At 36.7% G+C, this 23,901-nt stretch overlaps 2 protein-coding genes across 9 annotated transcripts; one reads left to right on the top strand and one right to left on the bottom strand.

Moving 5' to 3' along the window:
- Positions 9,645–15,050, top strand: LOC109223462 (28S ribosomal protein S9, mitochondrial). Its single transcript, XM_019387787.1, has 4 exons — positions 9,645–10,317; positions 11,186–11,626; positions 14,356–14,436; positions 14,662–15,050. The coding sequence occupies exons 1-4, from the start codon at positions 9,735–9,737 to the stop codon at positions 14,751–14,753; spliced, it is 1,197 nt and encodes a 398-aa protein (XP_019243332.1). The 5' UTR covers positions 9,645–9,734; the 3' UTR covers positions 14,754–15,050.
- Positions 16,082–22,071, bottom strand: LOC109223460 (pentatricopeptide repeat-containing protein At1g71490). 8 transcript variants are annotated; one of them, XM_019387781.1, is made up of 6 exons: positions 21,931–22,071; positions 18,660–21,085; positions 18,343–18,398; positions 18,117–18,249; positions 16,978–17,098; positions 16,082–16,716 (listed from the first exon to the last, which is right to left on the bottom strand). In XM_019387781.1, the coding sequence occupies exon 2, from the start codon at positions 20,946–20,948 to the stop codon at positions 18,732–18,734; it is 2,217 nt and encodes a 738-aa protein (XP_019243326.1). In that variant the 5' UTR covers positions 20,949–21,085; positions 21,931–22,071; the 3' UTR covers positions 16,082–16,716; positions 16,978–17,098; positions 18,117–18,249; positions 18,343–18,398; positions 18,660–18,731. The 8 variants fall into 8 exon arrangements, with proteins under 8 accessions (XP_019243326.1, XP_019243325.1, XP_019243327.1 ...); XM_019387780.1 differs by lacking the exon at positions 16,978–17,098 and having other exon boundaries at positions 16,082–16,362; positions 16,469–16,716; XM_019387782.1 differs by lacking the exon at positions 16,978–17,098 and having other exon boundaries at positions 16,082–16,358; positions 16,469–16,716.

Raw genomic sequence — 23,901 nt, 5'->3', positions numbered from 1 at the left:
TATTAAAATCCAATGGAACCGTTTTCAGTTTTTCAATTGTGTAACTGAAAATTAAAGTTCCCTCTTCAATTTCCGATTTATTATTGCATAAATTAGCCATTTATGTTATGGTCGTTTTGCATAAATAGCCATTCTAAAGAGTTGCACCTCTTCAGTTTTCAGCCCAACATTGGCTATAAATACAAGTCCATTCTCTCAGATTTTACATACGATTTTCTGAGTTCTCCTCCTTTCTTCTGCATACTCTTAACATCAAAGAAAGCAACAGTAAGTGTGATTTGCTACCGAACTTTGTATTCGCTGAAACACTGGAGTTTGAAGTACCACTACACCAGTGTGTAATTCGTTCTATCCTGGGAGGAAATAATCCATAACCTTGGGTACTAGGAGGGGATTAAATTCCTTAAGGAAACACTGTGAATTCAGTGGGCTTGGATTAGCTTTTGTTTCGTTTACATTTTTTGTTTATATGTTATTTTATCTTTTCCACAATTAGTTTACAAATACAGCTTTACTAACAGCGATACACCCCGGTCTCGGGCATGTTAAGCTAAGCTCGAGATATGATAACAAGGGTCCGAGATCGAGGTATAAGTCTCATCGATTCAGAGTCAGGGACCATAACGCCCACCCTCTACAATATCGGGGTCATGGTTCGGGATCGGACTTAGCCTTGATTCACTTCGGAGGACGTTATCAGGAAATCAAGCCCGGCCAACCGAAGGCCGTGATATCCGTGACCGACCAGATATCACGGCGGGGATCTCGTCACGTATCGATAGGAAATCGGCAATCAGTTAATTAGAAGATTTTTACCTTTTATAAGAATTGTACCTAAAATGAGACTCTCCTACTATATAAAGGGGGGTATGATGTTTCATATCACATATGGTAACACGCATTCCAAGGCAATATATTATTATTTTTTTCTCTCGTTAGCTCCTATCTCGTTTATCAGTGCTGGTCACAGTATGCCCGGATCGAGAGGGAAGATTTCACTAAGGCTGAAACTATCCTACGCGTGTGTTTGAATTTATTTTTATTTTTACTTGTTTAATCTAATCCAATTCACTACTTTGTGTCAAATTAATCTGCGTATCCTTAAAACCACTTACAAATTTAACTGTTATCCGATTTTGAGGGTAAACAGTTTGGCGCCCACCGTGGGACCAAGGATAATAGTGGCTATTTGATACAAACTTCTATAACACGCCCTATTTTACACTTGTTCTTTGGAGTATCTTTGATTTCAGGTTAAAATTTGAAATGTTGAACTCCTAGGCTGCCCCTCTAAACGTGGATGCTGAATCCGGCCACATTAGCGAGAACATCAATGTAGCACCCGGTAACGAGGTGCCCCCCGTAGACCATAGCGGAACCCAGTTGCAGACCCGATCGACGCTAGCTCGCATGTGGCCATCAATGCAAATTTGCCTACTGACCCTGAGAACATCATGCGCAAAGAAGTCCGATCGGTTGCACAAAATACACACAGCGGCGAAGATGATGGGATCAACTTGCGAGTGATCTTCGAAATGTTGCAGGCTCAACAGGCAGCAATAGCCTAGCTCCAGAACCAAAGTCGCGCCCCGAGCTGGATTGAACCCGAGCCATCCCGGGAAGTCACCCGTAGAAACAAACTGGTCACGGAGATGCTGAATGAAAATGAATTGGGGACCAACCCCGAGATCATAAAAATGCTCGAGGAGCTGACAAAAGGGGTAGAATCAGGAGAAAAGAAAATCGAAGCCAATGACAAAAAGTGAAAATCTACAATTCCAGGGTAGATCAAATACTAGGAGCACTGCCGATATTAAGAGGCCTGGATTCCAAGAAGTTTGTTCAAAACCTTTCCCTCCGAGCACAACTCCGAAGCCTATTCCTAAGAAGTTTCGCATGCCGAGATTCCTAAGTACAATGGAACGACCGACCCAAATGAGCATGTGACCTCCTACACATGCGCCATCAAAGGGAATGACTTGGAAGATGACGAGATAGAGTTTGTCCTGCTGAAAAAGTTCGGGGAAACTCTGTCAAAGAGGGCTATGATATGGTATCACAACCTACCTCCTAATTCTATTGACTCGTTTGCTATGCTTGTAGATTCCTTCGTGGAAGCACACGCCGGGGCTATCAAGGTCAAGACCAGGAAGTCAAACCTTTTCAAAGTAAAACAGAGGGACAATAAGATGCTCAGAGAATTCGTGTCCCGGTATCAAATGGAACGAATGGTCCTGCCTCCGGTCGAGGAAGATTGGGCCATTCAAGCCTTCACCCAGGGAATCAATGTTCGAAGCTCGTTGCTTCACAGTAATTAAAACAAAAACTGGTAGAATAGCCGGTTGTTACTTGGGTCGACGTACATAACCGGTATCGGCCTCCTGAACTTGAGAGGTATCATACAAAATCGATCTCATGATACACCCCGACCTCCGTCTTGTTAAGCTAAGCTCAAGATATGATTACAAGGGGTCGAGATCGAGGTATAAGTCTCATCGATTCAGAGTCCGGGATCATAACGCCCACCCTCGAGAATATCGGGGTCATGGTTCGGGATCGGACTCAGCCTTGATTCACTTCGGAGGACGTTATTAGGAAATCAAGCCCGACCAACAGAAGGCCGTGATATGCGTGACCGACCAGATATCATGGCGGGGATCTTGACACGTATCGATAGGAAATCGACAATCAGTTAATTAGAGGATTTTTACCTTTTATAGGAATTGTACCTAAAATGAGACTCTCCTACTATATAAAGGGGAGTCTGATGTTTCATAACACATATGGTAACACGCATTCCAAGGCAATATATTATTATTTTTTCTCTCATTAGCTCCTATCTCGTTCATCAGTGCTGGTCACAGTGTGCCCGGATCGAGAGGAAAGATTTCACTAAGGCTGAAACTATCCTACGCGCGTGGTTTGAATTTATTTTTATTTTCACTTGTTTAATCTAATCCAATTCACTGCTTTGTGTCAAATTAATCCGCGTATACTTAAAATTACATACAAATTCAACTGTTATCCGATTTTGAGGGTACACAATAGTTTTGATCCTCTAAACAATCTCAACACAAGAAAGTGTGACACATGTGCTGCCATGTGAATTTTCCGCTCGTGTGGTATTTCTAAGAATTTAAAAAAAGTTACTAACTTTTTAAAATTCACAAATTATTTGATCATCTTTTTGTGCTACATTTGTTAAAAATGGTTGGATAAACGTTATATGACTAAGATTTTTTATTTATCTAAAAATAACAAAACTCTAATCAATTTATTTTATAGATTTGACCAAAAAAGAAAAGAAATATACAATTTGAACAAATAATATTGTATCTAAAGAAGGAATAAAAAGAAGACAAAATTACGTAATAATGCACTCCATAAGTTGACCTTGCATTATTTTAGCCCACTTACAAATTTGCAAATGTGTAGCCAAATATCAATAAGCTTAGATCTGAATTTTTTTAGCCCACTGAGAGATGCCTTCCGATAAAAATTTTCAGAGCTCCAAAGCATCCTGCACGATACAATCTGGGTGTGTGGGGAGGAAAAGGGCGGATTCAACAAACCCTTCCATACACAGGTCAAAAACATTTAATGGAGGTTATGAACATCCTGATAGCTTTCTCAGCTTACCTTCTTCACCTATTGAAATCTCCATTCTTAGCTAAGATATAAAGGTCATTGCCTCATCCTTAATATGTCTTTTCTTTCTCCAAGGCAAAAAAAATTCAACATTGTCTTCCTTCACTGCTAGAAATACGATCCAAACTTTAAAAGGGATACCCTGTCCAAATAAGGTCGTCCAACTTATACTAAGATCTGCATTAATCCAATAGCATTGCATTAAAGTCTAGATGCTCATCCATATGGAAGCAATATGCTCATTCAGTGTCAAAGCACTCCTGAATAGAATAGCAATAATTATTGCAGAGAGCGATTTCTCGCATCAGATTTTAACCTATAAGATAAAAGGACATTACACATTATGGTCAGAAGTCAGAAAACAACTCAAACAACAAAAATGAATCAAGACAACTACATCAAATACAATTGAGAAAATCCACAGTACTGCTCTGCATTCTGCACAACTACATCAAGTATACTTTGCAAAGAGAAACAGATTCACTTATACAAGGCTGATACATTATTTACAGGATCCAAATATCAAAAATTGCAAGTAAAAATCGTACAAAAAATTCGTCAGAAATGCTTATACACTTTTATACAATATTATACACTTTTATACAAAGAGGTATATTATATATATAGTTGTATAAAAGTGTATAAAAATGAAGAGGAGGAGGAGGAGGAATAAGAAATGTATCATCCTTGTATAAAATAATGTATAAGAGATGTTTATACACTATTATATGTTACTTATACAATATTATACACTATTATACAAATGAATCATATTAATGGAGCTTGTTCTTCTTCTTCTTTGAGCATCTTCTGAAATTCAACTCAAATCTACCTCAAATCTGCTCCAAATCACTTCAAATTTGAGTTTTGAACTCCCCTTGACGATCCCAATCAATTGGGCCAACACCCAATTCAAACAACTAACAAAATCGAAAAATCCAATTTTGAAATTGAAACTTCGAATGACCTTTAATGGTGACTCCAAAATAGTAATTCTCTTAAATGGTATTTTTTCTTCTCATCTTAATAGTGATTATCAACTTTGAATATGGAAGGAGAATTGAAGAATATATATAATGGTAGAGAAACTTTGGGGTGCAAAGTCGTGAAAGAGGAAGAAGAAGAAGAACGAAGAAAAGAAAAAAATAGGGTGGGCTAACTGATGAAAAAAAAATTCAGATTATATACAACCTGGGCTATATCAGGTAAGGGCTTCAAATGTGGGCCATTTTTTGATGGACTGTTGGGCCAAGTGACAAGGAGGGTAATTTCCCCTAAAAAGAAATGCACGTTGGAACTCTATTTGCTAAAACTTTTTTATTCGACTAATAGGAATTTAAACATATTATTTTAAAAAATTTACCCGAAAAAAGATGAGTCAGGCCTTTTTGGAACAAATAATTATTTTTTCTGGTAAATTAATTTTTTTTGTTACCAGACTTGAGAAATCATAGCTTAATTTTGAAAAAAAAACAAAACAAAAGAAAAGGCAACCTGGACAACACCAGAATGGCATAGCATTACATCCCAGCTCCCCTACTTAGGTTTCCTAATTATTGTATCTAAAGAGTAAATAAAAATAGAGACATAGTTAAATTTTCAATATTTTAGCTAAAAGAATTCTTATTTGGCTAAATAAAATTCCAACTAAGTTTTTAAATAAATTTGACCCGAAAAAAGAAGAAATGTGCAATTAGAAAAAATAGCCAATGTATCTAAAGAAAGAAAATACTCCATTTGAACTCCATAAATTTTGGTTAAAAGTTTTTCTATTTGTCAAAAATGATAAAGTTTCAACCAAAAATTTTTAATTATAAATTTGGTATGGAAAAGAGGAAATACACCATTTAAACAAAAAATCATTAACTATTCCTCTATGGATTAAGTTTGTGAAGATCCTCTAATTGTTGGGGCACAGAATTACAAAGCAGAATCAGCAATAAACTAGGATTACCGCTATATGCAAATAATTGTACCACAGGACTAGTGAGAATTTCTTATGCTAGTTCCATTATTTTCATCACTCTGTCTAACTTTTTTCTTTAATCTCCATTCTACTTTTTATTTTCTATTTTTCTTTATATTCATCTTTACGCAATTTAATAAAGATTACTTCAATAAATAAAAAATGAATCAAACACAATCTCTTGCTAACGTATGCAAGTGTAATCATTGAAAATATTTACAATTTCGTAGTTTAATCTTAAGTTAGTCTATTCTAAATTGTTTGTTTGTAACATTGGAATACTTAACTTTCTTTGAAGCTCTTTTCTCACAAATAACAGATTTTGTTAATTTATAAATAAGAACAAGATTTTAGTTTTGTTAAATTTCTTATAGTTTAACAAATTTCTACATTGGTTAAATAGATTTTTTATTAAAGTTCAAAAAATATTTATATTTGTTGGAAGAAAATTTGTTAAATTAAAGAGATAAGTTATTAGCATTTTTAGGTAAACATTTTTAATACTTTAAATTTCTTGCCCAACTATTTGGAAAGCAGAAGGAGCGGACCTAACTTTTAAAATTGTTCATTTTATAATAGCGTAATAAACCTAAAAAACGAGAAAGAAATCCCACTTGGTGTGCTGAGTGTCATTCTTATAATATTGTGACTCAAGCCACTCCTATAATATTCTAGGTCCGCCACTGAAAAAGAGAATTGCAGTTGAATATGAATGGAGGCCTATGCATTGCAATGTGTGTTTGCAGATGTGACATTCCTGTCAAAAACATTACTGAACTAAAGCAAATAAAACAATATGGAATGAGGACTTTGTTTGACCAAAAGATATCGAAACCTTTTTTATTAAATCAATCAATGAAGATGAAGAGGTAAATCTTAGTCAAACATAATAAATTCCAGATCTAAAAATGAATCAGAGAGCTATCAGTAAGATAAAATAAGGGCGATCAATCTTCTTGATATTTTTTATTTCCTCCCTTTTGATACAATGGGGATGAACAATTTACATGGTGTAGTGAGGATGATTAACTTGCATCCTTTCCTTTGCTCTAAGAAAGTTTTAGAAGAGAGGAGAGAGAGAGAGTGTGTCTAAAAAGCTCTCGCCCCCTTTTTGATTGGATGATTCTCCCTTTTATAGATAGTCCTGGAGTCCTTGCTACATTCTTGGGTCGATACGCCTTCATACCACGACCGTTTTCGTCGTTACCTGAGTATTGCTCTTCAACTTAATATGTACCGTAGATACTTGGTTTGGAACAGGTCGTGACGTCTCTCACGATCCCGCCGCTTAGGCGGGATCCCAGTTAGGTCGACCGCAGCGGTCAGATTTTGACCAATACAGACATAAGGCCCAAAGGTTTACCCAGCAACTGAAAAGGATGGTTAGGCTAGGGGCCCTACTCAGAAAACACTAAATGTTGGACAACTAGCACAAGGCTAGGTTCAAGCACAACACAGTCTATCACAACTACAGGGGATACAACACAATAGCTAAGAGAGATGAATTAAAAATTGTGAAAGAAAATTCTGCAGTAGAGACTATGTATGGGGAAGAACAATGCAACGAAGAAGATAAACACTACAAATGGATTTAATCCATGGGTTGGTGACGGTGAGGCACAAAAATTTAGGTTTCTTGAGTGCAAAAATATGGCACTTGTACCTAACTCAACCCCAAAAGTTAGCTTATGAGGGGATCATTGCCCAAGTCCATATAAGAGATCACCAGTCCATTCCCCAACCAATGTGGGACTCTAACCCATTCTCGCACCCCCTTCCACGCCCACAACTAGAGCGTGGACAATATATCATAGGGATCCAAACGGGAGCGGATCTGGCTCTAATACCATGTAAAGATATGACACTTGGGCCTAACTCAATCCCAAAAGCTAGCTAATGAGGGGAGGATTGCGTCCATTCCCCAACCAACGTGGGACTCTAACCCAGTATAACACTGAGCATGAATAGGGTTAATGTAGTAAGGGTACTAAAGATCCTCCTAATTCTACCGTATCCTGATGAATGTGATAAGTTGGAATTTAAGGGGCTTAAATAAGCTCTATAAGCAGAAGGGATTGACGGATTTTATTAGGAAAAATAAAGTTGTTTTACTTGCAGTAGTAGAGCATATAGTGAATGAAAAAGTGCTTGTCAGATTAGTAACGTTGCTCCGAGATGGAGGTGGTGCAGGAACTATGATAGTAATGGAAGAGGAAGAATTTGGATAATATGGGATCCAAATATAATAAATTTTAGGCCAAGAGTCACTCATTCTTAGTTTATCTATGGGAGTGTATGTGTGGAGTTCAAATTTGCTTAACAAGCATACTATGTATGGAGGACAGAATTAATAAAAATCTAGTGCAGGAAACTGAAGTTAGAGACTTAAAGATTTTAGGGGGCATTGTCTAACACGGGCATGACTGAGATTAAGGATATAGAAAGATTGTATACATGGACTAATTATATAGTATATATATAACACAAGATAGATAGGGCAGAATGGATGATGAAGTTCCCATATTTGGATCCTTTTTTTTTTTTTAATTTAAATTATTCCCATTTATGCTTGAAGGTGGAAGAGAATCAAGAGATATTTGAAAAGGATCCTTAACCCTTCAGATTCTTTAACTACTTAGCTGATCATTCGGAGTTTTTGACAGAGGCAAAAACTTGGTGAAAAATACCAGTGACTGAACACACTTGGGCAGAATACATGCCAAATTGAAGAAGGTTCAATAGAAGATAAAGAAGATCAACTTATATCAAACAAATAATGTAGAAATCAGAGTGAAATTCACTAAGACACTGGATATATAGATTGGTTCATTGGGTATTATAATTAACAATCAGAGATGCTGCCCTACTTATGTCAGGAGCAAATTAAAATGGAAATCATGATCATCTGTGTTTGCTCAAAAGTTATCACATATCTTATGAGTGCAAAACAATACAAATAAGTTACGGGAAAATCATAGCAAATCGTAATAATCCATTGGACAACATGAAGGAAACGAAAAGAAGTACTCAAGGTTAGGAGAAGAAATCTTAACAGCTTTTATTGATAATATTTGTTTGGTCTGCCTCTCCATGAAGAGGTTCAGAGCCTTACAATGGTGTTTTCTCTTCCCATAAGATGGGCATATTTTTCTCTTCTCTCTCTCCTTTGTGAATAGTGGTGAAGAAGCAGCCTTTATAGGGCTTCCACTCTTAGTATTTATAGATGTGAGCTTCGTGAGCTGGCAATAAATGGCCGTGGCCACGCTGAGGTTCCGTCCCCATGGGGGAGTGAATGGGCCGTGCCCTCGTAGATTAAATCGGACAAGAGTCGAATCCTGTTATGAATAAGTGACCATACCACTTATTAATTATGGATTAGCTCAAGACGAGATTAACCCCGTTAATTACCGTGAGATCGGATTTTGACAGCTGATCGAGTAATTGGGTTGTTTAAGCAACTTTAAACAGCTGATCGAGTTGCTTAAATAACTTCAGTAGTTATTTAAGCAAGTGAGTGAGTTAGATGAGCAATATAGGCAGGGTGGATAACTTAGTCGTGTGTATCGGTTAATACCAATTAAGGAATATTCAATTATCAATTTATCATTAATTTATTTATAATTGATGGATTTGTATATCAAAATATAATTAAGTGGCAACATATTTAATAGGAGTAAATAAGTTTTATATATAATAATATAGGAGAGCTAGATAAAATTACAAATAGACTTTACATGCTAGGCTTGTACTATGCAGCTGCCATTAGCTTCTTTAGTGACGTAAATATTCTAAATATATAATCGATTCAGTAAAGAAGAAATACAGCCTTTCTCACATTTTACATTGATTGATTCGGGGAGTCGACTAATTTTTTTCCTTTCACAAAATTTTAGGAAAAATTAGAGTAATAATTATTTGGAATTTACATTAAAACTAGAAATATGTAGCGTATGAAAATATAAGAAAAAGAAAAAAGGAAAAAAAAAAAAAAAGGAGTGAGAATATATTGAACAGCAGAATAGGGCTGCTTTCTTAAAACAAAACAAAGACGCCTATAATGAATCAAGGGCTTTTACAATAGCAATAGCTTCTCCGTTTTTCTTCTGTTTCTGTTTCCACAATGCTCTCTCGTTTCATCTCCAAATCCTCACACCTCCGACTCTTAACCCTGCTTCCTTCCAAAACCCACTTCTTAAACCCTAAACCCATTTCCCCTATATCCTCTTTTCCCATTCCCAAGCCATATTTCTTCCCCAGCAACACCCATTTCTTCTCCACAGGTAACAACAACAATGGCGAAGATTCAGAGCCATCATCTTCTGATTTGTGGAAACTTTCTTCTGAATCTGATCAATCACTGTTCAATGAAGACATAGAAAGTGTTGAGGGTATACAAACGCAGGTTCTTGATGACGGGTCTTGGGCTAAACAAGAAGAAAAAGAAGAGAGTGGTGATGTGTTTAAAGAAAATAAGGGTGTTGGTGGAGGTAGGGAGGATGAGATTTGGGCAACCGCTGAAGGGTATAATAAAGCTTGGAGTTTTGATGTGGAAGGTGAAGGAGAGAAAGTGTTTGATGTCGGAGAAGAAGAGGTTATAGTAGAAACTAAAATAATGGGTTTTGAAGAGGAGGGTAAACTTGAGAATGCTGAGGAGAAAAAGCTTCTTGAATTGGAAGAGAAAGCTCTTACTGAGGTTCTTAAAGGTGATTCTTTTTTTTTTAGTAGCTTATTTCAATTTGTTCTTTCCTTGAAAAATTGTAAAAGATTTGTGCCTTATGGTTTGGTTGTAAGGTCTTATGTTTAATATCATTCTTGTGTAGCATATGGCTAGCCTAAATTATCAGGCTCTCTGAAGGCAATTTAGCTTCTTTCAAATCATTTTTCTTGAGAAGGCGTAAACTTGTTCAGCGGTACTCTTATGGTTTGGTTGTAAAGTTTTACTATGTTTATTTTGATTTGTTTGCATTAGGTGGCATCTTTAATTGAGTAGCATATGACTAGGCTAAATTGTCATGCTTTCTGGAAGTATAGGATTTGAGATAAGTTAGGAGATTAGCTAGAACACTCTTAGTCGTCCATTGGTGCAAATTGCTGTCTGGCATTTTCAAGGATCGAGAGTGTTAACTAAGCAGGCTATAGACCTATTGGTGTTCAACATGTTTTTTTATTGAGTTATCCCTTAAGTTTTACCAGAGACTTATGGTACATTCTTAAATAATCATGGTAACAGGAAACATCTTTAACTTTCAAAACTTGACAGCATTATCCCAAACCAAATGTCACTTAATGTATTACTGCCTTGATTATATTTCCTGTCCTAATGCGAGTTTTAGTCGCATAATCCAGTGAGTTTGATCCAATTTTCTTTTGGTTTGGATAACTTTTGACTCCATGTGTGTTTTAATGTTTAGAAAATCTAATATTTCTTGAGGCATGTTATAACTCAATAAAAAACCATGTTGAACACCAATAGTTATGCAACTGGATAATGCACTTCTTTTATCTTATTACCTGCAATTATTCCTTAATCCCGTTCTGGGAGTTTTCTTAACGAGGTGCCTTTCGTTCCAGGTCCTAATCGTGCATTTGGTGATCTAATAGCGGCATCTGGAATCACGGATGAAATGCTGGACAGTTTGATTGCTTTGAGAGACCTGGATGACATTAAAGGGCTTCCTCCTTTGAGAGAAATCGAAGATATGCGTTATGAAAAGAATACTAGGAAATCAAGCAGAGCTGACATAGAGCGCCAAAAACAGGAGGAAGTAGCCAAGGCGCGAGTCAAACAAGTAGATGAAAAGGGAAGGGCTTATGGGACAGGAAGAAGGAAGTGTAGTATAGCCCGTGTTTGGGTTGAACCAGGTGCTGGTAAATTTATGGTGAATGACAAAGAGTTTGATGTATACTTCCCAATGCTTGATCACCGGGCTGTTCTCCTTCGGCCTTTTACTGAAACTAAGACATTGGGCATGTGGGACGTGAGATGTACTGTAAAAGGTGGCGGTGTGTCAGGTGAGCAGCAGTATGCATTCTAATAAGTTGCACTCATCAGTACGTTTACCAACAGTTTATTTGTTTTCCTCTGTTCTAATACAGTAGCTGACGATTTATCTGTAAGAATATTACATCTTACTCATTTCCTTTAAGAAGTTTGCTGCTTGTATGTCTTGCTGGGTGCATTTAGAACATCAATCAAACAAGGAGATGTGAACAAGTAGGAGGTTTTGGCAACTGCGTAGTTTCGTCAACTGCATTGAGACCACCTGTTTTATGTGGGAGTTGGAGCCCATATTTTTTATTGGCATAGATTTCAGTATACTATTTAGGGAAAATTTAGGAGATTTAAAAAGGACGCTCTGAACGGAAATATCTTCGACCATAGCACAAATTATGTGGCGTTTTCTTTTTAGCATGTCGTTTCTTACTCCTATTTTCTAAAAGTTGCTCTGATACATATCCTGAGTTGCCTCGTTCAGGAATGTTGAGAAAGGTACAATGTGAATTGTTGGTTAGGTTGGTTGGTTGTTTTTACTTATATTTATTGCTAGGATGGTTGGAAGATGAAACCTTATACAACACATAAAAAATTTGTCCCTGGTCGAAAGCCAAACGTTAGTTTGGGAAGAAGGAAAGAAGGGAAGCTGTAGGGAAGGAAGGGAAAGTAGAGTGGTAACAGTAGAGAAGTAAAATAATTTGATCCTCCAATTTTTGTTGGCTAAAGATGGGCACGTTCTGTCAATGGAATACGTGGGCTCAAGAAATGTTACTTTCTTCTGTGCTATATTTGTTTTCCACTTCTCCTTTGTAATCCAAACAAGAGAAAATAATTAATAATAGAAATTTCAAAAAAAAAGAGAAAAAAAAAAGAAGAGAAAATGACAGGACAGAGAATCTTGGTCTCTGTTCCTTTCTCTTTCTTTTCCTTTTTTCTTTTTTTGCGTAACGGTGGTGTCTGGTGTTTGGGCCAGGATGTTGCGGGTTCAAGTAGTGGAAAGGGTTCTTGCAGAAATGCAATGTAATGCTGCATACAATAGATCCAATATGGTCCTATTGTTCCCTGGACCCCGCATATAGCGAGAGCTTAGCACTTTAGGTGCACCCTTTTGGTGTTTGAGTCAGCTAGTGTGCACCTCAATTATTTCTTTCTCTTTCTTCTCTTCTTTCCAACGATGGTTAATTTTTTAGACTTGCTCTCTTAATAGGCTTTAGGAGATGTGATTGCATTAAAAAAGTGTATGACTCCATTAGGTGGACCAGATTGAAGAAGGAAGAGAAGGGTTTTGTTTTGTTTTCTTTTGTTTTGGTGTTAGATTTAGAAATATAGAGGGAACTGGAATAGGATTTTACCTTCATATATTCGTGAGGAAGTGATCTTCTCCATATTGATAAGGCTTTTTGGTATGGTATCTCCATAAAAAAGAAAAGATAAAGCTATTTGATACTATAAAAAGTGCTTATACTGATGAGAAAAAATTTAATACAAAGTAATTATAGCTCTTCTATTTCTATAAAAAATGAGGGACGAACAATGGAGCATTAATGTGTCAATCCTTAGCTCGATGAGCTTAGTCAATTCAGATCTTAGTCAGTGACCTGACTTCCTCAATTCTTTTTGCTGCAGAGCTGTCCCTTGACTTTATCCTTCTCAATTTGCTCTTCCTTTGCTGAGTTCTTTTAGATATAGGTTACGGGTTCGAGCCTTGGAAGAAACCACTAATGCTTGCGTCAGGGTAGGTTGTCTACATCACACCCCTTAGGGTGCGGCTCTTCCCTCGACCCTGCGTGAACGCGGGATGCCTTGTGCATTGGGCTGCCCTTGCTTAGTTATTTAAGATAAATCGTGAAGGTGTTGCTTTGTTCTTTAATCTTTCTCTTTGCCAAGTGAATTGCTTATCAGATACCATTCATTGGTGGTCATAGTTCATGTAAATTGTGTTATACTTCTAGTATAACTATAAAGATAGTTTGTTGACTATGGATTTGCTGCACCTCTTTGTTTTTTGCATTGAAAACCTGCATATGTATCTGGTGAATTCTGTCTATCAATATGAGATTATATAAGCTTTGTTTTCACTAGTCAAGTTTTACATTCTAAACTTAAACTGTGTCCTGTGATGCAAATTTTTAATGGATCTTAGTAATCAAGCAGTCTAGTAACTTTTTTGAGTATTTTATTGTCAATAAATGCCTAGTATATAGGAATATCAAAGTTTCATAGGGAGGTTTTCCTTTCTAGTTTCTATAAACTCCATTCAATCTTCTATACAAGTGGGGATATCGTGTGTGCTCCGGCAAGCTGTTGAAAGACTTGATTGTAGTAAGTATTACAAAGACTTCTAATTTTGGATATGCTGATTATGCCGCTTGCTCTCATGTCGTGAAATGACCAAACATATTTCAGAGAGAAGTTTAGCAGGAACCACAAGCTGATCTTCTGCCTTCTGTGATTGGGTTTAAGCCTATCTATGCCTTTGTGATTTTACCACGCTCTCCTCCGTCATTCCAAAAAAAAAAAAAGGGAGGGGGGTGGGGGGGTGAGGAAGGAAAAGAAAAAAAAACAAAAAGAACTGGAGTACTATATATTTTCAGGGTTAGGTACGGCCTGGAGCTTTTTTTCTTCTCTCCATGTGTGTGAAGTGGTGTTCTTTATTTTATCATTCAGTTGGTGAATTTTAAGCCCTCAGCTAGTTGTCTTAAATTGTTCTACACGTGGTTTTGGATAACGAATATGCTCAAATCAGGTCAAGTTGGTGCGATTCAGCTAGGCATCAGCAGGGCATTGCAGAATTGGGACCCAGAGTTGCGGCCTCCTCTCAGAGAAGGTAATACTTGCTACATGGTGTATTTCACCTAGATATTTTTTGTAGGGCTCTCGTCTTGTCAACTCTATGACTATTTCTTTATTATCATGTTTAGTTTGGAAGATGTAAAGGTTGGTTATATGTTGTAACGCCACTTAGTTGTAATTGAGTTCACACTTATTTTGCATCACGAGCCTATGTGAATTGGGTTTTTATGATCGGAGCTGTTTATCCTTGACTTTGCAGGTGGCTACTTGACGAGAGACTCGAGAGTTGTGGAGAGGAAAAAGCCTGGTAAAGCAAAAGCAAGAAAGAGCTTCCAATGGGTCAAGCGTTGAACTGTTATGGTGCTAACACTAGGATGTCGCTGGAACTGGTATCCCAAAGGATTTGGTATCAATCACAGAATTTTCTATTTGGAGCCATTGTTAACTTATGGCACGAGTATACAAGATATGTTGCCTAGAATATTCTAAGTTGGCTGAGTTCTAGGATGGTTGTTTTTTGTTAGAGTTGCTTTCTCACACACATTTGTAACATAATTAGCTTGATATAACTATATTTTGTATCCAAGAGGATAGTTTTGAGAGCTTTAATAATGCAGACTGCCTTTGAAGTGGTGCAAAATTTCTCCATTTTCCCCTTGTGATCTACCTGCCTGCATTGCGTTGTGTCTGGTGGCTAGCAAAAATTCTCCATTTTCGGTTTGGAATGTTAGGGGATCAGGTATTTGTTTGGTCTATTTACCTCCAATTTCCTATATGTTTGATAGAGACATTTTAGGTTCCCTTCCAATTAACTCTATTCTGAGGAATTGATGGACAGATTCATAATCTGCTAGAGTTTGCTTCCTTTGGTGACTCAATCTGTCATTTGATCAAACAACAAAATACAACTGTTTATTACACAACCTTACCTATCCTATGTATTCGAGACGAAGATTAAAAGAATCTGTAGTGGATTCTGTCGAGAGCTTTGAAAGATGGATGAACAGGTAATTATTTAAAAAAGGCCGATTATATTTCGTTAGGTTTAAAGTTATGCAAAATCAACAATCTCATTAATAGTATATTTTAGAACACTTTACAGTGTTTTCATCATTTTGGAATTTGGATTTTTTCACTTGCAGGAAATGGATTATGGAGACTACTGCTTAATGTCTTTATCCTTTACCATGTCATGTTCCACTTTATCGTTGGTTTGTCTGAATTTTCATCCTGTACAGGACAAAATAGAAACTTTCCCTCCTTCCCTTTTGTTAAACATGGGAATTTAAATAATGATCATGTCTCGGTAAAAATTTCTCACGTAAAGACACTTTCTTTTGATCAGGCAACAGTTAAACTTTCATTAATTGGCATCCAGAGGATGAAAATGCAATACAAAAACAGGGAGCTCCTGTACATTCTATTTCTTACATCAAGACGCTTAAATCGATCATATGTTCGTTCATTTATTTGTTCAATTCTTGCAACTGTAGCTCTAATAGATTGAATTCATATTACATGTGAGTACTAGGAATGGCAAACGGGAGGGTCAGGTCAGGTCGGATAAACCCAAAATAACTAATACAAAACCGAGAATGGATAAGCTGGTTTTATGTTTGGTTGTGTCTATAAATCACCAGAACGATAGTAGTTGGTATGACCTTTTAGGTGAAACCAACTCAAATCAAAACAGGAATAGTCCTAAGAATACAAGGGGCAATTTCCCCCTCAATACAAAGTGACTTATCCTCCGATAACTTCTATTTTTCTGGGAAGTGAGGAATCCAAGAATAAAATTTACAATCAGCAAGACTTGTATTTTGGTATACGACTCTATAGCTGTGACAACTTAACTTCATCTCACTTGCTTGCCTTCATAATAAAAGGTAAAAAATACACCAGCAAAAAGGTATTACCTTCCCCTTTGAATTGCTTCTGTTAGAACACCATGTAAACCTGGCTGTAACATAGGGAAATCATTGTTTGATTTCTGAAGAAGGCTTTAATGCAAGAATAGTAACAAAAATGGTATGGACTCGGAGGACAGGCAGAGTTCTGCAGCATACCAGGCAGATAATGATCTCTGTGTTTTATCAACTGTAAGAAACGATCTCTATGGCGAGCTATGTTGTAAGACTGCCATTTACGTGCACTACCTCAAGATTGAAAAACCAAGAGAGAGAGACCGGGCACGTAATCTCGGATGTTTTAGCAGTGCTGTATCCACAAAACAAAGTAGCTCCACTCAATTTGGTGACAATGTCTGTAATTCAAGATACCACAGGTTCTTGCGATTAATCACCACATCCTGCACCTAGCCAGATTAATCAAAAAGAAATGATAAACAACAACAGTTATACTTGTAAAAAAACAAAAACAAAAACAAACAAAGACAACTACTAAGGAAAATGAGAGTTTTTGCATACTTATATCACCAAGACGAGATGTTTCACTGCCTTAGAGCAAGGCATCCAACTACATCCATAAAGAAAAGAAGAAATATTCTATTCCAGATACAACTAGTATTAAGAAAGAGAGTAGTTGATTCATAGTTTAAGACGAAAAGTGAACTCACTGATTAATTGTGGTATGTTTAAGTAACAAATTAGAGAACCGAAGCAACTGGCCAGAGAAGTGTAAACGTGTGCGCCATGCCCACCTTCAGAGTTCTCTGATTTGATATAAAACTATGTTTTCTATATGAAAAATACAAAATTCTGTTAAAGATGATACGTATAGTGTCTTTCTTTGAGGGTATGAGCTTCCTCCTACATAGACTAGAAAAGAGAGTACTAATTCTTGCTAGCTCTAGACACAAGTATGTCGTGAAGATCAGTCCATGACCATTTGCCTATGACTTTTTTCCAGATGTTGAAGGACAAGGATGAAAGGAATGTGATGTTATGCTAAACAACAATTTGAAGCTTGTAACATAATACTGGTAACTTGGATTAACCACAAATTGAAAAGGAGTATGCAAAAGTTAATAATCAACTGCATTAGAATAGGATTCTATGTGCAAATAAAAGCTCTCGATTTATCGGCATGACTCCATATATTCCGGCTTAACAACACTCCAACTTCAAGGAGTCTGAATACTAGAAAACAAAAAAATCCTTCTTTCAAGATATAGAGGGTGTTTGGATTGGCTCATAAAAAGTAGCTTTTAAGCTAAAAGCCAAAAGACCTAAGTTGGTAATACCCAACTTTTGGCTTTTGGCTTATTTTTGTACTTTTCACGCCTAAATGTAAGTGCTTTTAAGCACTTTTTATCATTGCCAAACACCACACAAAATAAAAAAGTGCTTAAAAGCCAATAAGCACTTAAAATAAGCCAATCCAAACACCCTCATATTCGAAGCAGCCCTTGACATAAATACCTCATGGAATACATCAAAAGAAATTACCTATAAATGCTGCTTAAACTTCATGAACAACCTAATGTTTTGCACAAGTAGCTTAAACTGCATAAAAAACCTTCGAGGTTTTGCCTAAGTTCAAACTAATTAATAGCTATAGATATGATGACTAAACTCGGAAAAATCAATAAAAGAAACGGATTTACAGCAGAAGCCATGTACTATTTTCAGTTTGGGTCTCAACTACAATAACACAAGCCATGTCTTGTTAATTCTCTATGATTTCTGAAATATTAACAGTTCCAGTCAAGCACATCATGTAGTAAGAGAGTAATTAAGGCAAAGATGAAAACACCTTTAGGAAGTGCATCAGTAATAAAATGAACGGTAGTAATTTTTGGAATAGAATGAGTCTGCACCAAGGGATTTATCTTGTGGAAATGAAACATATGCTGTAGAGAAAGCAACCCAGGCATTCCAACTGATTTCTGATCATAAGCCAGCAAATGAATAAGAAAATAACTAAAGACTTGCACAACTAATATCATCAGTATTTTGTTTAATTAGTCTATGTCCTCTACCTTGAAGACTGATATAGATTCTTTCAAGCGTTCCCCTACTCTCCAAAACCTGCAACCTATAAAGAGAAAAAATCATCAGCGGTCGAAAAGATCAAGAAAATCGTACGAGCTTCAGACACGTAAGTGGTAGTTGACAACTACGGCATGCAAGAAACACAAGCCAAAGTACTTGCTAACTTTATCTCTAGACATGGTTAAAAGAAAGTGTTGATATGCATAAGACCGGGCATATAATGCAAGAGTCACCTCAGCTGTGGCGAAAAAAACAGAACGGTTGTTCAAGCTGGCACATATTCTGCTTGAGTGATGAGAAATACCTTGCAACAGGAAAGAGGAGCAAAGTTCTTATGGAAATAGTCAAAGGTCTGGATCTGAGTCCCGCTTCCTTTTCACAGAAGGAGTCCTTCACAAAGTTCTTCTTCGGAAGAAGAATCCTCTGTAGTCACATAACCGGTGTCTTTCATTTGCCTATTCAGTCCTCCCAAAAGACAGTAAATTTCATTTGTTTGGCCACTGGAGGTATCTGAAACCAAAAAGGGAGAAAAGCCAGAACCCGTATCAACCCAAGCACATCCTGGAGCCTTTCTTACACCAAAATCCCGCATGATGGTTCTCACTTTTGCCAGTTTATTCCAACGTCCAGCATCCGCATACATATTAGCAATCAACACATAATATCCAGGATTATCGGGCCTCAGCTCCAGCAGTTTCTCAGCTGCCCATTCTCCTATCTCAGTATTCCTATGAATCTTACATGCTCCAAGGAGAGTTGCCCACATTTCAGGTGTTGGTTCATAAGGCATCTTTATAATGATTTCCTCTGCTTTTTTAAGTAGACCAGCCCTACCAAAGAGGTCAACCATGCAAGAAAAGTGCTCCAAACGAGGACTTATATCATAAGTACTTTGCATCTGTTCGAATAGCTTCTGACCCTGCATCACATGGCCTGAATGACTACATGCTGACAAAGCAGCAACCATGGTCACATGGTCTGGTTTTATATGGTGCCTTGTCATCTCATTAAAAAGTTCAATTGCTTCTCTTCCTTCACCTTGAATACCATATCCAGCTATCAGCGAAGTGTAGGTAACTGCATCTTTCTTGCTCATCAAATTAAATAGCTTTCTGGCTACTACTACCTTTCCGGATCTTGCATACATATCCACAAGTGAATTCCACAACAGCAAATGTTCCTCAAACCCTTCCCGCCTTGTAAGATAGCAGTGAAATTCTTTACCATGTTGTAAATTTGCCACCCTAGCACAAAGGGGGAGAATGCTTGCTATAGTTATATAATTTGGTTCAACACCAGAAAGCAGCATTTCTCGGAAAAGAAAGGAGGTTTCCTCAGACCTGTCCCAATGTGCAAAGCCAGATATGATCGTATTCCAGGTAATTACAGTTTTAGAGTCAACCAACTGAAATAAAATATGCGCCTGCTTAAGCGCCTTGCATCTGGCATACATATTGATTAAAGCATTTCTTACATTATCGAAATCGTCAAGGTGACTTCGCATCACTAAACCATGAATTTCTTTTCCATTTTTTAACAAACCAGTATGAGAACATGCACCCAAACCAATAAGTGTTGCCACAGGTTCTAGCTGAATTCCACAAGTTCTCATTTGAGAGAACAATTTAAGAGCCCCAATAAAGTTACCTGTCTTCAAGCAACCTCCAGCTATGGTGTTCCAAGTAATAATATCCATTTCAGCACCAGTAGCCCTCATTCTATCAAAAAGCTCAAAAGCTTTACTCCACATACCTTTGGAAGCATAACCAGAGATAATTGAATTCCATGACACTGCATCCTTAACTGGCATCCTTTCAAATATTTCATTTGCAACATCCACTTCCCCACATTTCGCGTACATGGAAACTAAAGCATTCTGGACAAACAAGCTACCCTCTAGAAAACTACCATCTATAGATTTGTGAATATCCCGGCCAGAAGCAAGATTTAATTGTTCACCACAGGCCTTCAGAACAGACGGATAAGTGAACTCATCGGGTCTTATACCTCTATTTACCATCTGTCTATAGGCAGATAACGCCTTTTCATTTTGCCCCCTTCTAACATAGGAAGAAATAAGGAGATTCCAAGGGAGAGGGTGCAAAATATTAGAAGTTTCAGCAATTGCATGAGCATTATCAAGTAAATCGAAGGTCGTGTAAAAGGTGAGTATCCTTGGTACCAAATTCCAACTATGTGCAATGCCCGAATTAATAATGCAGGCATGAAGCTGCTTCCCTTCGAGAAGTGACTTACTGTTAGTACAACATAACAAAAGAGACGATAAGGACTGTATAACAAGATCACAAGGGGTTTGAGAAGAGACATGAGTCCGAATAAGTGAAAAAGTTCTAAAGGCTTTGCATATGTGGCCTTGGCTTGCAAAGTCCTTCAAGGTTGTCAGTAGGCAATCCACCATAGACTCATTAGTTGCTTCACAAGACCCTGAAACAGATTCACGAGAACTACACAGCAAGGACTGGACACTGTTTCGGGGGTCTGATTCTGTAACACTCCTCCACTTTTTAGGTATGAACTTCCGAATTTGGGACAAAGGAAGGTTTCTTGGAAGCACACTGAATCGGGAGGGCATAAACTACAAATGCTGAAACTACAATGAGTAATAAGAAGATAGCGGATGGGTATCGTATGCATGACTGCTTCCGCATTTGCAACACTAACAACAGTCTGTAACGGCTTAAAAAGATTGAATCTTTATCCAATCTATCCCTGCAAAAAGAATCACACGTATATGACACACAACAATAGCAATTAATCTATAAAATCCAGAGCGATCATGATGCAACCAAAAAGGAAAATAAGTATTCAGCTTTCTAACACATTAATATGAACCTGAAAATCATACAAAGAAACATATGAAATTGAATTTTTAAGAACAAACAAGAAAATACTCCATCGTCCCAACTTATATGACACTCTTCTATTTTCGAACATCCAAAAATATTTAACACCATTATATTTCTATACAACTTTCAATACTTTCAAGAATTCAATATAATTAAACTATTCAAATTTTAAACTTTCAAGTGATGTCTTACTATCAAACTAACTTTTTAATAATCTCCCTTTTAATATTTTCTCCCAATATATGACTTTAATTAACATCTCAAACTTCATGGCCATCAATTCTGAGCATATAAATTGAGACAGAGGCAGTAATATAAAAAAGCAAAAACAGGAGCTAAGTAGGATTGTTAGTGTTCTTGCATTTAAGTAACTAGTTAATTACAGCATTTTTTTAATTTCTAAAAACAAATAAAGAGAACGGAAAAAACAAAAAAAGGCCACAATTTCAATTAAATCACCCAAAATTGTTCACTTTATCAGCAATTGACCAACAAACCTCAAAATAAACAGAAACAAAAGAAGACTAACTTAAAAAAAAATCACTTTTTAATGTTGCTATAATCATTCGGAGTGCACTTTAAAGTTTCTGGAATCCAATATTCGAAAAAACAGGTTAACAATATACAAATTGACCCAACAATTGGTCCTAAATACCCTCAAACAGCTAAATGGGAAAATTAACAAAGATAGTGAGAGAATATGTGTACCAAGTCTGGAGGCCACCGGCCACAGGGGTCGCCGGTAAGAAGAAGGGAAAATGGGCTGTAGAGATTGGAGGAGGAAACGAAGTGAGAAAAAATAACCTTCTTTAGGGGTTTAGAGAATGGGGTTTTGACTTTTGACAGCTTTTGTCCATTGAACCTAGGAATATCTTTTGTTGCAAGTCTGAGTTTCTCATTAGCGAAAAAAGGGGAGGTGCACGGTTGGCCACTAAAAACACATGTATTTACTTTTAAGCCACCGTTTAAAATGTCTTTAATCTTTAGCCACTGCTTTAATAAACTTTAACTGCCCGGACGAAAATACCCTTCTGCTCATGTCCTTAACTTCAGAACTTCAGGACTACATGTCCTTAACTTTTGAACTTGGAATTCTAAGTTCAGGACTTCAAGACTACATGTCCTTAACTTTTGAACTTGGAACTCTAAGTTCAGGACTTCAAGGCTACATGTCCTTAACTTTTGAACTTGTAAGTCAAAGTTAAGGACCTATTATCCTTAACTTTTGAACTTGTAACCTGTAAGTTAAGGACTGCTTGTCCTTAACTTTTAAACGTGTAACTATAAGTTAAGGACTGTCTGTCCTTAACTTTTGAACTTGGAACTCAAACTTCAAGACCAAGCGTCCTTAACTTTTGAACTTGTAAGTCAAAGTTAAGGACCTATTGTCCTTAACTTTTGAACTTGTAACTGTAAGTTAAGGGCTGCGTGTCCTTAACTTTTGAACGTGTAACTGTAAGTTAAGGACTGTCTGTCCTTAACTTTTGAACTTGGAAATCAAAGTTAAGGACCTATTGTCCTTAACTTTTGAACTTGTAATTGTAAGTTAAGGACTGCTTGTCCTTAACTTTTGAACTTGTAACTATAAGTTAAGGATTGCCTGTCCTTAACTTTAGAACTTGTAACTGTAAGTTAAGAACTGTCTGTCCTTAACTTTTGAACTTGGAACTCGAAGTTCTGGACCAAGTGTCCTTAGCTTTTGAACTTGTAACTATAAGTTTAGGATCCATAACGTAGCATAAAACCAAACTTTATTTGTATCTTTTCACAAAAAAAATAAAAATAATAATAATTGCAATTTACATATAAGATTGATGTCAAATTACACAACAGAAGGCTAATAACAAAAAGAAACAACTAAAAAAATAAAAGACTACAGAACCTAACCAACTAAAAGAAAAAGAAAAATAAATAAAACTCAAAAAGTTTGTTTTCTAAAGTTTTCTGTTCTAATTTCCTGCTAAAATCCTGAAAAGTCCTTCTTTGTTCCACATAAGGATGTCAAGACTTATTTTGTCAAATAGTTGGCAATACTTGAACGACCTGCTAACTGCCAAAAGATTTGAGGATTAGAAGAAGCATTGAAAAAGAAGAACAAGTGGTGTTGGAAAATATTCTTGGCGGAACAGATCAGCTAGAGTTTGGGAAGGAAAAGAGATAGAAGAAGGGTAACACCGTCTTTTCATATTATTTTTAATAGACTAGTGGCTACTTTTGCTCAACATTAAAATTGCTGGATAAAAAGTAAATACCACTTTAAAAAGTGGCTATCTCACGCAATTTTTACGCGAAAAAAAGGTCAGTTTCTTCAAAGTGCGAGTCTCATTAGCGAAAAAAAAATAGAAAAAAAATACATAAATACATTAATAATATATAATATACACTTAAATTTATTTCAATTGTGTATTTAGAGCCGTCAAAATAGGCTTGGCCTGTGATGCCAGCCCAACCCAGCCCGTTACTTGGGTAGGGTTGGGCTAGGATTTTTTGAGTTCATTTAAAATAGAGGCTTATAAACCCGGCCCAAGTCAGCTCGCTGGCCCTTGAGGCTTGACTGAGGCTGGGCTTGGGCAGGTCCGTAGGCCAAAAATTGACAAATTAATTCACTATTAAATATTTACAAAAAATAAAACTAAAAAACCTATTAACTATAATCCCATTCCCCAACCCTAGATTGCT

This window comes from Nicotiana attenuata, chromosome 3 (genome assembly GCF_001879085.1).
Source record: "Nicotiana attenuata strain UT chromosome 3, NIATTr2, whole genome shotgun sequence".
Classification (NCBI taxonomy): Eukaryota; Viridiplantae; Streptophyta; class Magnoliopsida; order Solanales; family Solanaceae; genus Nicotiana; species Nicotiana attenuata.
Note: the sequence above shows the minus strand (reverse complement) of the source record. Positions and strands in the feature narration are given on the sequence as shown.

Coding starts and splice junctions, on each gene's coding strand:
- LOC109223462 (XM_019387787.1), top strand. CDS start 9,735: ATGCTCTCTCGTTTCATCTCCAAATCCTCACACCTCCGACTCTTAACC. Junction 10,318..11,185: donor TCTTACTGAGGTTCTTAAAG/GTGATTCTTTTT, acceptor CTTTCGTTCCAG/GTCCTAATCGTGCATTTGGT. Junction 14,437..14,661: donor GCGGCCTCCTCTCAGAGAAG/GTAATACTTGCT, acceptor TTGACTTTGCAG/GTGGCTACTTGACGAGAGAC.
- LOC109223460 (XM_019387779.1), bottom strand. CDS start 20,948: ATGCCCTCCCGATTCAGTGTGCTTCCAAGAAACCTTCCTTTGTCCCAA.